The sequence below is a fragment of the Phaseolus vulgaris genome, chromosome 1, assembly GCF_000499845.2.
Source record: "Phaseolus vulgaris cultivar G19833 chromosome 1, P. vulgaris v2.0, whole genome shotgun sequence".
NCBI lineage: Eukaryota > Viridiplantae > Streptophyta > Magnoliopsida > Fabales > Fabaceae > Phaseolus > Phaseolus vulgaris.
Genome location: NC_023759.2, coordinates 50,942,180 through 50,957,346, shown reverse-complemented (window position 1 = coordinate 50,957,346; position 15,167 = coordinate 50,942,180). Strand labels below are relative to the sequence as shown.

Genomic DNA, 15,167 nt, shown 5'->3' with positions numbered 1-15,167 from the left:
GTCTCAAACCCGTTTGATTCCATGAAATAAAACAAAATATGATAAAACAATTTTAATCTATATTCTTATCCTTAACAATATTTATTCATTATATTTAGTGTGATTAGAATAATAGGTACGAAATAAATGACAGAAAAAACAAAATTTATCCAATAAACTACTAATATCCTTTAAGTTACTAATTAAATTATATTTTCTAAGAAGAAAAAAAAAATCCTTATGTGACATGGATATAATGTAATTAAAAAATATTATACTTTAACATGCAACTCAAATGTCCTTACCACACTCCTAGTGTACAATTGGTATCTTCTTCTCCCAATTAACCCCAAAATCGTATCATTCAAAAAAAGGAAAATGAAAATCTCTTAAATGTGAAGTTGTGTTGTCACCTTTGCCTTATATTTTCATTTGACAAAATCAAACCACCTTTCCTTAAAACACAAAACAAAACTCCTTCATGTTACATCTTCATTAACACATCAACAACACACACATTAAAATCAACACCATATTCTACTGTCATACACATGCAACCCAAAGGGAAAGAAATTAAAAGCCTTCAAAAATGAAGAACCGTTATCCGTTACAGGAGAAACGGTGGGTGGTGGGCCTGGCAGTGGCGGGCCTCATCGCCGCCGGGCTTTTTCTCACAACCGCAGTCCGATCCTCGGAAACCACGTACCTGTGTCCGGCCACGCTGGGGATCCGAACCCGAAACGAAATAAGCTACGACCCGGCTCCGATCCAGATGCGCGCGATTCTCCACTACGCGACCTCGCGCGTGGTGCCGCAGCAATCGGTGGCGGAGATCAAGATCAGTCTCGACGTGATGAAGTCACTGGGCCGGCCCTGCAACTTCCTGGTCTTTGGGCTGGGCCACGACTCCCTCATGTGGGCCTCGTTCAACCCGGGCGGCACCACGGTGTTCCTGGAGGAGGATCCCAAGTGGGTCCACTCGATCTTGAAAGACGCGCCGGGCCTGCAGGCCCATACCGTACACTACCGTACGCAGCTTCGCGACGCCCAGACGCTGCTCGCCTCGTACCGCTCCGAAGCCACGTGTTCTCCGGCGGCGGCGTACCTGCGAGGCAACGAAGCGTGCAAGCTGGCGCTGGAGAATCTCCCCGAGGAGGTTTACGAGAGGGAGTGGGACATGATCATGATCGACGCGCCGAAGGGGTACTTCGCGGAGGCGCCGGGGCGGATGGCGGCGGTGTTCTCCGCCGCTGTGATGGCGCGTAACCGGAAACAACCCGGTGTGACGCACGTGTTCTTGCATGACGTGGATCGCAAGGTGGAGAAGGCTTACGCAGAAGAGTTTCTGTGTAGGAAGAACTTGGTGAATGGTGCTGGAAGGCTCTGGCACTTCCAGATACCTTCTTCTAACGACACCCATGCTTCTCATTTCTGCTAGAAACTTCTTCACCCTTCTAACCATTTTCCCATTGTTCTTCATCTTTTTTCTTTCTTCTTTTCTCTTCTCAGAGTATGATTCAACGTGAAGTTGCATGCGTAGTAGGGAACACTGTATCGGATTTCATATCATCTTTTTGCTCTCTCTTTGATCATTACTATGCTTTGCTTTCTAATTCTACGCTTTGTCATGTCCAATTTGCGGACAGCGCAAGGGTAACAGCAAGATCGATGAACGAACAAGCTTGTTCAAGACAAAATATAACATGTGTCGTTGACTTTTGTGATTAGTTTCAGAGTGTTTTATTTCATGAATTTATGAATTTGAGAGTTTTTAGTCAAACTGTTGTGAATCTTTGCTCAACTGTTATGTTTGATATGAACATTTTTAAAATTACTTTTTACAAATTTATTTGTTTTCAATTTCTTACGAAAGCATTTGAGAGAGGATAAAAATCCAAGATTTTTATAAAACGATTTTTTTTTTCATATATGCCTATCAGTTTGTAATTTTTTTTAATAATTTCAATATTTCTAAAAAAGAGTACTATCCTATAAACTATAATTTCCAGAAAAATATGATTCCGGTAGATGAAAAGAAATTTATATACCCAAAACGCTTCTTAAATGTCTATTTGTAACATGATATGTGTTTGGTTGATAATGTCAAAATATTTTATTGCAGAAGTTTTTAACTCTTAATTAAACATGACAAAAAATGTATTATTTGAATCTTTAAAGAGATAATTTTTATAAGTAATAAAGTGATAAGCATTTTTATTTTTTTTGAATAAATTCGTGATTAGAAAAATAAAATGTCGAATATTACAGTTAATCAACTATATCAATGATTTCATTATTGTTTACATTTTAAAAATTTCAATAATGATAAATAACATGAATTTAAATATTTGTCCATTCATTTGCTTGTAAAGGATTTGCAAGCAAAATCTTTGAATTATAGCTTACTTAAAAAATACGGTCATAAGAATGTCTTTTTCTTTCTTAGACTAGTCCAGTACCCAATTACTTGTATTAACATAGCAACGACAAAATATGGTTATAAGAATGTCTTTTTCTTTCTTAGACTAGTCCAGTACCCAATTACTTGTATTAACATAGCAACGACAAAATAAGGTTATAAGAATGTCTTTTTCTTTCTTAGACTAGTTCAGTATCCAATTACTTGTATTAACATAGCAACGAAATCGTTGATATTTGTGTAGTTAAAGAGATCGGTCATCTATTCCAAACACTTGTCTACATTTGTATTCGTTATAGAGTTTTTAGATAAGCTCTTTGATATTATTTTTTTAAAAAAGTTGAAACATCCATATGTGTTCCTTTTCTATTTAATTTATTGTTTAACAAATTAAAAAGAAAGAAAAGGATGTAATGCTGAATGGAAGTTAATTGAAAGAGAAAAGGAAAAGAAGAAAAAAAGAATAAGCAAACAAAATTGCTGGTTAAAGATGCCTATCGTGGCAAAAGAGTAAGGTATAGAATTATAATTGTAAGATGGAAGACGCCTCTCACATGTTACTCTCATCCACTTCTTATTTACATACTGCAATGGATTTTCATGTCGTGTCAAAAGCAGAAATGATAGATTACCTAAAAGAGAAATCAGAGAACAACTTTTAAATTTAAAGTATAGATTATATCATTTTGAGACAAGGATGAACACATATTTCTGTATATCTTAGGACAGAGTGATATTTCATAGCACGTTTCACTGTCCTTTTCCAATTATGTCGTACATAAAAAAAAACTAAACTGATATACTAGGATATAACGTATATAACATTATAACTGTGGGTGACAAATCATACTAATTACATTCCATCTTCGTAAGATACAGTAGAGGTCCAATTTGCATAATGATATGATGAGTTAATCACAGAACAAAATCAGCCTAACCACTTCAAGGAAGACGTGTAAATTCATCCCCTGGAAACATTGCATTCTATACAAAGTCTAACACTACAAAAAATATTTCATTCTGTCATCCCTCCTCATGGCATTATATACAGCTTGGACCTGAAAAATACAACAAAATTCCATATTCACCAAGAATCATATTAGCAGGGAGACACGGTCTAGTACATAACAAATGGAGTTTCATGTTCTTTTCTTCCGAATAAATCTATCTTTAGTAAAAAAAAAACGATACAAAAGTTTGTTTACTTCAACAAAAGGAAAAGAGACAAGTAAACAAGAGAGAAAGACCTGTTCACTAGAAACAACTTGGACAGGCCCAATGTTTACGGATACATATTTGCCTCTTGCTGATAACTTATGCTTCACACGTCCCTGTAACAGACATGTTAAGGTTCTTGAAATATGAACATCAACCACAAAATAGAAGGGTAGAAGTATTATATTTATGAGAGATAATAATGCAATATTCCAAAATCTTCCTGTATCAATCTCTTGAAGGCAAGGTAAAACATTAATACTTCGTAAAAAAAATCAATAACCATATATTTTGCGAGCGTTTGTTGTGAATGTGGCCTATGACCTTCCCATCAGCTCTTTTTTTCTTATTTTAATATTTTAATCAGGTTCATAGAGATGAGATGGCTATGAAAATACACTCTGTTTAGATTTATTTCAATAAGATTCACAATTAAACTCATGAAGAAACTTCCATTTGATAAGTGGTTATCGAACAAATGTTAAACCAAGCCGTGTTTACCTTAACGCACCGTACATGTGATGAAATAATAGGTTCTAAATTCAATGAACTGGGAGACAATTACTTATGATGGAGTACTTGATTTTTTTTTCTCAAAGCTCAGAGTGTTAGTGGCTGCTAAGACTAAGGAGCAATCAAATTGACTGTCACTGACCAGGGCACAATAATCAATTTTAATTATTAAATGCTTCTAGGGTTATATGAGCACTGGGTTACTATAGTAGTTATTTTCCACAAATCAGGTAAAAAAAATTCCTCGTTGGTCTTCCTATTCTAAATTCCTAAACATCTTGAGTAAAAGGAAACTCAAATACAATTGAAGGCTAGTAGAGTTTGTTTATTTTGGGAGAGAAGGTCTTCAACTTCTATCCAAATATTAGAGAATAAAGGCAACTTACATATCCAACACAACAAGATAACAAGCAAGTCCATCTAGCAATTGGCTGATGCCATCGTCTAGATTTATGCTTTGGATCAACAAAACTTAGTTTGAGTGCGAGAGTGGGCCCTTACACGTGTAAGCGGGAGGAGCAAGACACTTTTCTTCAGCACTATTACATAGATAATGATTATTTAGTCACTGCCCTATCTAGATTTAAGTTGTTAGTAGGCAGTTACACATGTAAGAGAGGAGTGAGATACTTTTCAGGACTATTACACAGATGGTGATTATTTAGTTTGTGCCCCTATCTTTTGGTGCTATTGGAAGGATTAGTGACAAAAGAAATCATGGAGGATGTACCTTTCTGGCACAATGCTGAGAAGACAGAAAGTGAGAAGACATATGATGAATTCCATATATTGGGTACACTCATGACTATTCTTATTTATTTAGTTTCACGTTGAATGAGAATGGATAATTTGAGCAACATACAAGTGAAGACCTACAAACCTAATGTCTTAAAGTTTTAGATAGTGTGATGTCAAGTTCACTTATGTGGTTGACTCAACCCATCGGTGCAAATCTCCTTCATATTTCTCCCTCTCAAATTACTAACACATGCTTCAAAGTGTGTGTGTGTGTTTTCCTTCCCTTCAGCAACTTCAAGAAGAAATTTTAAGGGCAATACACCTCATTTGGAAATAAACTGTAGGCACATGCTTAAAATGATTTTCGTCGTGTTTTCCTTCCCTACGAGCAACATCCAGAAGAGATTTTAGGGGCAAGACACCTTATAATGGAAACTATGAGCACGTGCTTCAAAGTCTTTTCACTGTGTGAAACCCCCTGATCACAGTCCTTTAGAATGCAGGGTCAAGATTAGTCCCTTTATTCTTTTCAATGCTTATCTTATACCTCTATATTGGATGTATCTCAAATCTCAAGCTTCTTTGGTTCTTACCTCAATGATAAAATGTAAAATTGATTTATTTATTTATAAGGTCAATAGGTAGAAGTTTGGTATTGTTATAACTATTGACGACAGCTCTCTAGGCTTACATCCCAAGAACTATTCTGTAGATAAATGATATATATTCATATATGATCTTTGAATAACTGCGGCAGCAATCCTGCGCAAATCAAAGGTTGCAGCTGCGGTGTTCTTCTAAAGTTGGCTGTAAAGATATTGATTGTTTACACAGAATATGGTACTGAATTAGATAGTGTTAATACGGATGAAATTTTGCAACAATAATTGCAATTAGCTGGTTTTTATTTCACAGTTTTTTTAATTGACAATCAAACAGAAGGCAAGAATATATAGTTCCAACTGGAAATGATACTTTACAATCCTAACCTAACAAACAAAACTAGCATTAATCATCAACAATCATCATATGAAGTTCAAGAAACAGCCATGTTAGATATGTATATGTTACAGTTACAGTTACCAATACAATTAGAACGGGCTATATTTGAGTCGTGTTAAGTGTCAGAGTTTTGGTAGCTCCCTTTGCTTGTTTTCTATTTGTGTCTTGCTAAAGATTTATGGTCCAAAGAGGGGTCACGACAATAAGCAAATTAAGCTCACCAGGGAAGGTAGTTTAGGTATAGAAATCTAACACAGGGTCATTTGGATCATAGTTCACACTATACAAATTAATGAATCAGTTTTACATAAACAAGTTGAATTTCCAAATTCCAATTCAAGGCTCTACAATAGTGTTGAGGTTGAGGTATGAGGTATGAATACCCACCTGAGGAATAGGCTGCTGGAGAACGGATTCCACGGCAACAACCATGGCTTGCACAAAATCCTCACCTCCCGTTCCTATTGCAGTGAATCCTCGAACAGTTGGGTATGAGTTCACCTGTGCAGCACACATTACAACACGTAAGTATTGCAATTTGCAATGCCAAGGGCATAACAAAAATCAGAAGTAACAGAACATTTAAACAAACACGTGAAATGCAAACAAAATAGACAGTTAAAAACAAACAGAACAATGAATGAATGCATGAAATAGTACCTTCTGATCCAAAGTGAGCCATTCATTGGTAGAATCATCCGACACAGTGCCTCCAATAACCATATTGGTAGTTTGCCCAACCCTCCCTTCCGCCTTAGACACCTCTGTTGTAATGCATGCAACAAATTAAATCAACCATTTTCAATTAAAATGAACCATACATTCAATTAAACAGTTCACAAGTGAGAACAAATCACCGGAAATGGCCTTCAACACCGCCTCCTGTGGCGGACCTTGATCGTCCTGAAACGACGGCGTCTCGCTGTGAGAACAACGCAGGGTTACTCCTCTGCGGCGGCGAAACGGACCCGCCCTAACACCTCCGTTATAATTCAAATGAAGATTTTGGAACTGAAACGACTCCACGATAAGCGATGAACGAAGCATGCTCCTGCACGCCATTTTTTCTGTCAAGTTTCCGCAACATACGATGAATTCGTAGTAGCAGTGCATATAACATCTCCATCACCCTCGGAAGGAACACACAGATTTTTTTCGATAAGGACCAATGTGAATTCTCGCTAATGCCCCTATCACAAGCGTTCATTCCAGGATCTTATCGTCTTTTTACTTTTAATAATTTAGTTATTTTCTTCAATTAAAAAAAACCCTAATCCTCTTCTGAGTTTTCCCTCTTCCGATGTACGTCTCCGAGAACAACCGCGATGATTCTGATCGAACCGCTTTCAGAAAAGCAGAGAAGAAATACAAGCTCTACTACGACAACAATGCTTCTTCCAAGAACAAAAAGTATTCAACTATTTTGTTTCTTCTGATCGTAATTTGTTTCAGTTTTCAGTTCTCAAATTCTAATTGCAATTCAATTTTTTTTTCAACAGGAAAAAACAACCTAAACCCGTGGATTTGACGGAGGTTCTTGACTTCAGATCCATTCTAGAATGCTATCTTCGGAACGGTGCGCTTCCTCCGGGTGTTATCGTTCTCCATGAGAACTTCACCTCTCCAGTTTTCTCTTTGCAAAATCGCCCAGGTATTTTCCTTAAACGGATTTACACGTGCATTTGTAGCTACCCAGTTCATGTATAAGAAACTAATGAACTCAACAACACTATCGGATGATTAATTTGCAGGCTTTTATTTTATTCCTGGGGCATTAACCATGGAGAAACAATGTAGTTTGATAAGGGAGAGTTTGACTGATTTTCCGCAGCCACCTAACAGAACAAATCACAATGCCATGTATGGTCCAATTCAGGATGTTTTTGGTGCTGCTAAGGAAGGGAAGGTTTTGGTTGAAGACAACTCTCCAAATTCTTCATCAGAAACTGATGCTGATGTAGATCATGGAGATTGTAAGGAATGGAAATTTGCTACCCAAAAGGAAGTGTTGTTGAGAAAATGCAAATCCGTTTCTGCTTCAACGTTGCTTCGGAAGTTGCGATGGAGCACTCTGGGCCTGCAGTTTGATTGGTCCAAGGTAAGTTTTGATTCACCACTTAGGTTTTTTTTCAGTGAATCATTTCACATTCTTTCCAAAATAATTGAAATTTGGTTCTGGGTTTATTTTTGGTTTGGAGACTCTGTAGTTGGTTATTGCTTGAACATGATATGCTGCTTCACATACATATGTTTTTAGCTTGAAATGAACGATTTTTGTAATTGTGTGAATAAGATATAAGAACAATTGCTATAAACTCTAAACTCTAAACATCAGTGGAGGAGTTGATTCGTCTTAATCAATTAGTTTCTGTAATAAAGATTGTTATTATAAGGTTGCTTGATATGTATCTTAAATTTTGCTAGCAGTAGGAATTCTTTCTGCCCTGTTCTAAAGATGTCATAGCAAACCTTTTTTTGCTAAAGTTATTATGGTTGCATAGCCTACCTGTGCACCAGTGAATCTTCATTGAGTTATAATTTAGTTTCAGTTTCCTACAAGAGTCATACCTATTGAATATTCATTGAAATTACTTATTTTTACGTTTGTGTGCAGCGGAATTACGATATGTCTCTCCCACATAACAAAATCCCTGAAGCACTGTGTGAACTTGCCAAACAATTGGCCAAGTCTGCTTTGCCTGCTGGGGTTGAATTCAATCCTGAAGCTGCAATTGTGAATTACTTTGGTTTAGGTATGCTTTAAGCAAATATTTATTATGAATTCAGCTGTGTGATAGTTCCATGTGTCCTTTTTTACTCCATTTAGTTTACTCTGATTCTATGCAAAAAAAAATTGTCATACCATTGGTAAGCAAGAAATCGTCATATTCTTGCATCACAGACGATTTCCAGTTCATGAGAAAAGAAAATTTAACATTTTCTTGGAACAATCTGCTTCATATTGTTTTATATTTAGCCTATCATGTTATTTTTTGTATTATTCCAGGGGACACACTGGGTGGTCACCTTGATGACATGGAAGCAGATTGGAGCAAGCCTATAGTTAGTTTAAGGTGTTATTCTACTTTCTTTTGAAATTTTTGTTTCTTGGGTTAACTTGTGTTTGGATCCTAATTCGTTTGTTGTCCCCCTTGGTTAGTCTGGGCTGCAAGGCTATATTTCTTTTGGGAGGAAAATCCAGAGAGGATTCTCCCCTGGCAATGTTCCTGCGAAGCGGCGATGTTGTTCTTATGGCTGGAGATGCAAGGGAATGCTTTCATGGTAACCATAACCTATAAATTTAGTTAGTGAAATATTAAGGGTGTGTTTGAATTGACCATCCTGTATGAGAGACTCGTACGACTCTAAATTCTAAATCCTAAACTCGAAATCCTAACGTGCAAGTGTTTAAAGTAAAACAAACGCCTACTGAATCAAAGTGAATCAAAGTGGGTCATATTGATCATTTGAAGTTTTAAAATTAGAAGATCTGTTTCACTTTAATGAAGATTATCACTGGGAATAAACATGGTTAGTTTATAATTGAGCTATTATGCTGCTGACTTGTGCAGTTTCAAAATTCTGTCTAACTACTGGGAATTGGTTTCATCTATGTTGCAGGCGTTCCTCGAATCTTCACAGATGAAGAAAATGCTGAAATAGGCCATCTTGAGAAACAGCTGACACATGAAGAGGATCTTTGTTTCTTACAATACATCCAAACTTCTAGAATCAACATTAACATCAGACAAGTTTTTTGAGTGGTCTTTTATTTTCTTTCAAAGTGAAATTTTGTTAAACAAAATATGATTTATTAGTTATATTTGAAGAGATTATTGCTTCATTTCAATTTTATACTACCAGTGAGTATTCTCCACCAAACCTCCTTTGCTCAAGTTCTTTTATTCTTTTTCTGAGTCTAGAGACTTGGGTGTTAAGGTAACACTTGATAATAAATACTAACTTTTTATGCCTTATTCCTTTGTTAAGCACTGAAACTATTAGGCTGGGACTGTATTTGAAATGTACCAAACGCAAAAGCTGGTTAGAAATATTAATATTAGAATGGGAGATTACAATAATTAATCACTAGTTCTCATTCATAACTAATGGGAAACATAGCAATTTATGTAAAAAAATCTGAAATCTAAAATTAAAATTCATTTATCTGTAAAATAAAGACATTTAAAATTTTAATTATTTAATCTCTTGACTGATATGAGTTTAGAGTATTGTGATGATGTAGGTCTTTTGTCTATTACAATAATGTGAGAGCTAACATAATTGCGTATACTGCTTTACTTGATAACTAGTAATTTGACCCGTGGAACGAAAGAGATTTAATTATAAAATATAATATATTTATTATATAAATTTGATTTCACAAAAATAGAAGGATTTAAAATAATAATAATAATAAAAATGTATATTATATTAAAATTTTCTTTACGAATGACACATGTCCATCTTACATCAGCCCACACATCACTATTTTTCTGGGATAAAAATATAATTTTATTTTGATTTTTTTCAAAATTTTGTTTGAATGACACATGTCAAGAGTTTCTTCTTCAATTGTATATGTTTATTTATTTATATTTATCGATACAGAAACTTGAAAGGAAAAAAGAATAAAACAAAAAGTAGGACATGATAAAATAATAATTAGACTTCTTTTTTATTTTATTATGATTATAGAGTGATAGATTATTATGGAATATGAAAATAGATCATATAAAAAATTAGGAAAACAAATATGATTTTTGTCAAAAAAATCACTACAGATAAAAATTTATGTTGAGAGTGGGATTTGAACCCACGCCCTTTCGGACCAGAACCTTAATCTGGCGCCTTAGACCAACTCGGCCATCTCAACCTTCTGTTTATTAAGGAATCCAAAATATTTTAATAATTATAGTTTTCCTTAACTTTCATTAAAATAAAAAAAAAATATGGTTTAAAACGAAATAATTTGTACAGAAAGTGAGGAATGGATTATTGCTAAGTATTATTAAAATTTAAACATTTTGTTTACCATTAAGCATGTTTTTCGCCACATTGAACTACATAATGAAAGAATACCAAATAAATCACCAATAATGTAATAACAACTTATGCATGAAAAATCACAAGTGTATCTGAAGTGTTTTTACCTTTTACAACAAATTAATATCGAAATCAAAATCAAACCCTTGGCCTTCAAAAATTACAGTATATTTTAGAATTAGTATTTAAAAAAAAAAATAAGTGGTGATACAAATTTATGAAGCAGACGAAAAAAATGTCCTTAGAACAAATGGCTATAATGATAGCCACCATTAGTCACAATATTAGAAAAAAGTCAACTTCTATCACATGTGGTCAATTTGTGTTGCGCTAATTTATAATTTTGGATAAACAATTCAAAAAAAAAATTAACGTAAATTTAATAATTTATCTTTTTGTGATACTAAAAAAATGTCACAAATTTTATCCATTATTGTTCTTTCTCTTCATCTTCTTCTTATGCTAAGTTAAAAAAATAATCTTAGTAAAGGATTTCAAAGTATATATATATATATATATAATTCTACTACTCTTTGGTCGGATGATAGATGGTTTTCTGACATACTTAAATCCAAACAACATAAAAAATTCATCATTTAATCAGTAGTAAGTTAGTTTATCTGCAAATCATGAATAAGGCGTAATTGGGTTCCTCTTTGAGTCCTATGCGGGTCCATGAATTAACAAGGATCTAACCAAAATGTATAAATAGTAAAGACAATCAAGTAACACATGTAACTTTTCAACTCTCACAGATGCATATTCTTCTTGGACTAACTTGAGCGTCAAAGTATCCTTACAAGTTCTTCCGTCATTCGATAGAAGCAGAAGGATAAAAAGGCTAAAAAAAGTGTTGAACCGGAAGACCGAAAAGATTGAAAACAAAAGATAAAGAAATCACTATACGAAGAATTTAACCTTGTAAGAACATTTTCTATGAGAAATTCAACTTTGTAAAAACAATTATAAATCAAAGAATAAATGTTTCAAACCATCTACATTTTAATCATTACTATTATGCTAAAGTAGTAATTGTGAGAAGTAATAAGACTAACAATAAAAACAATATTGAGAATGAGATAAAATTAATATACTAATTAAGTAACTATCAAATCAAATAGGTTATACCAACCTTATATTCCCCCTTTAAGGAATATATACATTTTTAAAAAGGGTTATAGATAATTCAAAAACAAATTAATTCTTTATTTCTTAACTAATTTCATTTTAAATATCCTGAAAAAAAGATTAAAATTAGAGGGAAACTAAGAAAAAAAATGCAATTAATTAAGAATAGTATTGATTAATTATGGTGAGGAAGGAAGAGAACGTGTGTGGGCTTTGGATTGGGAAAGAGAAACCCAAACGAAAGAGAAAAACATCTTCACTACACTCCAAAACCCAAACCTTCTTCCAGCCACCAAAACCAGTGTCGTCAACGTGTACAATTCCACAACCACTTTCTTTATTTATTTACGATTTTTTTCTCCCTTCACCTCTTATTCACCACTCCACACACCCATAAACAAATCTTCTTCTTCTTCTTCTTCTCTCTCTTCATCTCTCCGTCAAAAGCCATGGGTCCGGTGGTGCTCAGCCAACTCGCCACCGGTCTGAGCGTGCTGGCCGGAGCGGTCATCGTGAAGTCGGTCATGGACCAGAAGCCCATGGCCGGCCCATTCAGCCGCTGCCCCACCTGCAACGGAACCGGTCGAGTCACCTGCCTCTGTTCGCGTTGGTCCGACGGCGACGTCGGATGCTCCACGTGTTCCGGGTCGGGTCGCATGGCCTGCAGCAGTTGCGGCGGCTCCGGCACCGGTCGACCCTTGCCGGCCAAAATCGCGATTCGCCCTCCCAGCCGCCCCTCTTAACGGCCAACCACTACTTTTAGCGTTAGTATAACATTTTAATATAATATATATACCTTTTTCAATTTTATTTCCTCCCAATCAATTATTATGTACCTATTATTGCTATTATTTCCTCACTGTTACCATGTAATATAAACTGCACCTTCACTCTTGTAATCAACACAGAGTATTAAGAACTGAGACAATATATATTTATGATGATTCCATAACAAATGCATAGTTGATCAGTAATTTTTTTTTTAAATCAATTTTAAATAATATTATTATGAGATATGTGATGTGTAACAAACCAAAAGAGGCACATTATTAGGATTAGTATTCCTTTAATTCTCTTCTTTTATTTCTTATACAATTCGCCGATTCTTCTCTTATTTTTTCTCTATCTCTTCATGGATAGGATTTGTTTTGAGTTGGTAGAATTTGCTTTGAGTTTTTGTTTTTTTACAGGATTACTGTCTCTCATTTTATTGGTTGGAAAACCTGATATTTGATTCATATTATATAAGTATGTGTAATTGAACCAGATTCCTGTTATTCAATCTTATTGTTGATTAAAAGAAAAAACTCTTCATGAATTGAACAAAAGTGCCGTGTTCTTGAATTTGCCCGCGTGCTTGAAATGTGAATTAGGTTTTAGAGAATCTTGACATGTATTGAATTGTTGTTATTATGGGATAGAGTAAAGTTTTTAAGAACCTCAAGTTCTACTTTTTCCCTTAAAATTTATCTTTTTTAATTACTCTTAACTCATAAAAACGATATCATATAATATTATTGTTCTATGTTCTATCATTTTATGTGTTATATATCAGTGCATTTAAATTGTTGGTTGTCACTAGCATAGCAGTGAAGTGTTGAAAAAGTTGAAGTTGCTGCAGTGAATTTTGAATGTGTCCTGCGCAAATTGGCTTTGCAATTTTCTATCACTATGCTTGACCCGATCAACTTGGACCGTTTCAGGGCACTGTCAATTATTTTATGTAGTATACTAGTTTTAAAATTAAACAATGTCTTCTTACGTTTTTTTCTTCTAAACAATGCCAAACCACCCTTTTTTATTTTAAGATTTGATCACAAGAATTGTGCTTGACTTTGATTAGTCGTTAGTGCCAGAACATAATTTTGGACGAATTGTCACAAAATAATTGAAAATGTAAAGGTTGATCAACATATCAGTCACTTAATAAGAAGCTGTGATTTTATTTCATGGTACCACTGTGCTTGTTTCTGGATGAAACTAGGATTACATAAATTTCATATTGACTTTTGCATTAGAAGTCTTTCTTTTGGTTTTCTGGTGGGGTGTTAAATCTCACTCCATAAGTGGTGGAAAAGAACATGAAACACAGTCAAAGGAAGCAGATATATGATTATGTGATATCTTAATGCTATCTTATTTCACAAATAGTTAATCAAATATTCTTCTGGAAGAATTGAATGAAGCGAAAAAATAAGTTTTAATGTTCATTAGGCTAAACTTTGAAAATTCTAAGCAAAACTGTGATATCTGCTGATACTTTAATTTGATCCAATTAAATCATCGTGGCTAACATAACACGTGGTCAAACAAATATACAGTCAAAGCAATTGGTCATCTTCAACGGCATAGATGGTAAGACCTTCAAATCTCACTACAAAACCACTCTTCTTAGTATATTAAAAAGGGGTTATTTTCAGCATTTATAGCATTTATATTTCATATTTACCCGTCTTTCCATAGGTACAATGTCATTCACTTAGTCTCGGTGACCAATCGACCGTGTTAACATATATTTAAGGCCTTCAGTAAAGCACAATGACAATTATGAAAATTCTTTACATGTTCCATTAAATCCGAGTAATACTCTCGATAAATCGGCTAACACTGATTTAATGGAAGATATTAATTTATTAAAAGATATTTTCCAAATGTATCACGATATCTCTCTATAAATTAGATAATCATGATAAATAAATCAATTAACACTGATATTTGATAGATTCAGTTCATAACAAAATATCAATGTTAAACACTATAAATAAACTCCCTACAAATATATAAGATACGTTTTAATTAGTTTTCACTATATACTCTTAACACAAATTACTTAATTGATCTCAGAATAACTTTCTTATATTAACACAGACCTAGCATAAAAAATTTAAAAACAAAAAGATTTGAAACAAAGAACGAGAAGACAACCTTATATAACCAACTTCATTATTATCTAAACTCAATTTTTCTATACAAAGTATAACTCGTTTACACCAACATGATCTAAGAAACCAGAAAATTCACTCTCTAACTCAACATAAAAGTATACTTTTCATGGTAAGAATTTAGCAGGAGTCAATTTGACGTAGAATTTTCCCAACGTGCCTATTTATTGTAAGTTGTTATTAAA

The 15,167-nt window shown here is 34.2% G+C and overlaps 4 protein-coding genes and 1 non-coding gene across 5 annotated transcripts; 3 read left to right on the top strand and 2 right to left on the bottom strand.

Moving 5' to 3' along the window:
* Positions 1–435: 435 nt before the first annotated feature.
* Positions 436–1,592, top strand: LOC137815258 (arabinogalactan O-methyltransferase 1-like). Its single transcript, XM_068618373.1, has one exon. The coding sequence runs from the start codon at positions 569–571 to the stop codon at positions 1,415–1,417; it is 849 nt and encodes a 282-aa protein (XP_068474474.1). The 5' UTR covers positions 436–568; the 3' UTR covers positions 1,418–1,592.
* Positions 1,593–3,198: 1,606 nt separating this feature from the next.
* Positions 3,199–7,033, bottom strand: LOC137815257 (uncharacterized). Its single transcript, XM_068618372.1, has 5 exons — positions 6,724–7,033; positions 6,527–6,630; positions 6,254–6,367; positions 3,646–3,729; positions 3,199–3,456 (listed from the first exon to the last, which is right to left on the bottom strand). Exons 1-5 carry the CDS (start codon positions 6,977–6,979, stop codon positions 3,400–3,402), a joined length of 615 nt encoding a protein of 204 aa, XP_068474473.1. The 5' UTR covers positions 6,980–7,033; the 3' UTR covers positions 3,199–3,399.
* Positions 7,034–7,114: 81 nt separating this feature from the next.
* LOC137815256 (DNA N(6)-methyladenine demethylase ALKBH1A) lies at positions 7,115–9,748 on the top strand. Its single transcript, XM_068618371.1, has 7 exons — positions 7,115–7,276; positions 7,366–7,517; positions 7,618–7,964; positions 8,481–8,619; positions 8,874–8,940; positions 9,027–9,148; positions 9,488–9,748. The coding sequence occupies exons 1-7, from the start codon at positions 7,167–7,169 to the stop codon at positions 9,625–9,627; spliced, it is 1,077 nt and encodes a 358-aa protein (XP_068474472.1). The 5' UTR covers positions 7,115–7,166; the 3' UTR covers positions 9,628–9,748.
* Positions 9,749–10,661: 913 nt separating this feature from the next.
* Positions 10,662–10,742, bottom strand: TRNAL-AAG (transfer RNA leucine (anticodon AAG)). The gene has a single exon. It is a non-coding gene; the product is annotated as a tRNA-Leu (tRNA).
* Positions 10,743–12,250: 1,508 nt separating this feature from the next.
* Positions 12,251–12,996, top strand: LOC137815254 (uncharacterized). The gene has a single exon (XM_068618369.1). The coding sequence runs from the start codon at positions 12,490–12,492 to the stop codon at positions 12,781–12,783; it is 294 nt and encodes a 97-aa protein (XP_068474470.1). The 5' UTR covers positions 12,251–12,489; the 3' UTR covers positions 12,784–12,996.
* Positions 12,997–15,167: the final 2,171 nt, after the last annotated feature.

Coding starts and splice junctions, on each gene's coding strand:
- LOC137815258 (XM_068618373.1), top strand. CDS start 569: ATGAAGAACCGTTATCCGTTACAGGAGAAACGGTGGGTGGTGGGCCTG.
- LOC137815257 (XM_068618372.1), bottom strand. CDS start 6,979: ATGCACTGCTACTACGAATTCATCGTATGTTGCGGAAACTTGACAGAA. Junction 6,368..6,526: donor GGCTCACTTTGGATCAGAAG/GTACTATTTCAT, acceptor TGTGCTGCACAG/GTGAACTCATACCCAACTGT. Junction 3,730..6,253: donor TCCAGCAGCCTATTCCTCAG/GTGGGTATTCAT, acceptor TGTCTGTTACAG/GGACGTGTGAAGCATAAGTT.
- LOC137815256 (XM_068618371.1), top strand. CDS start 7,167: ATGTACGTCTCCGAGAACAACCGCGATGATTCTGATCGAACCGCTTTC. Junction 7,277..7,365: donor GCTTCTTCCAAGAACAAAAA/GTATTCAACTAT, acceptor TTTTTTCAACAG/GAAAAAACAACCTAAACCCG. Junction 9,149..9,487: donor TGCAAGGGAATGCTTTCATG/GTAACCATAACC, acceptor TCTATGTTGCAG/GCGTTCCTCGAATCTTCACA.
- LOC137815254 (XM_068618369.1), top strand. CDS start 12,490: ATGGGTCCGGTGGTGCTCAGCCAACTCGCCACCGGTCTGAGCGTGCTG.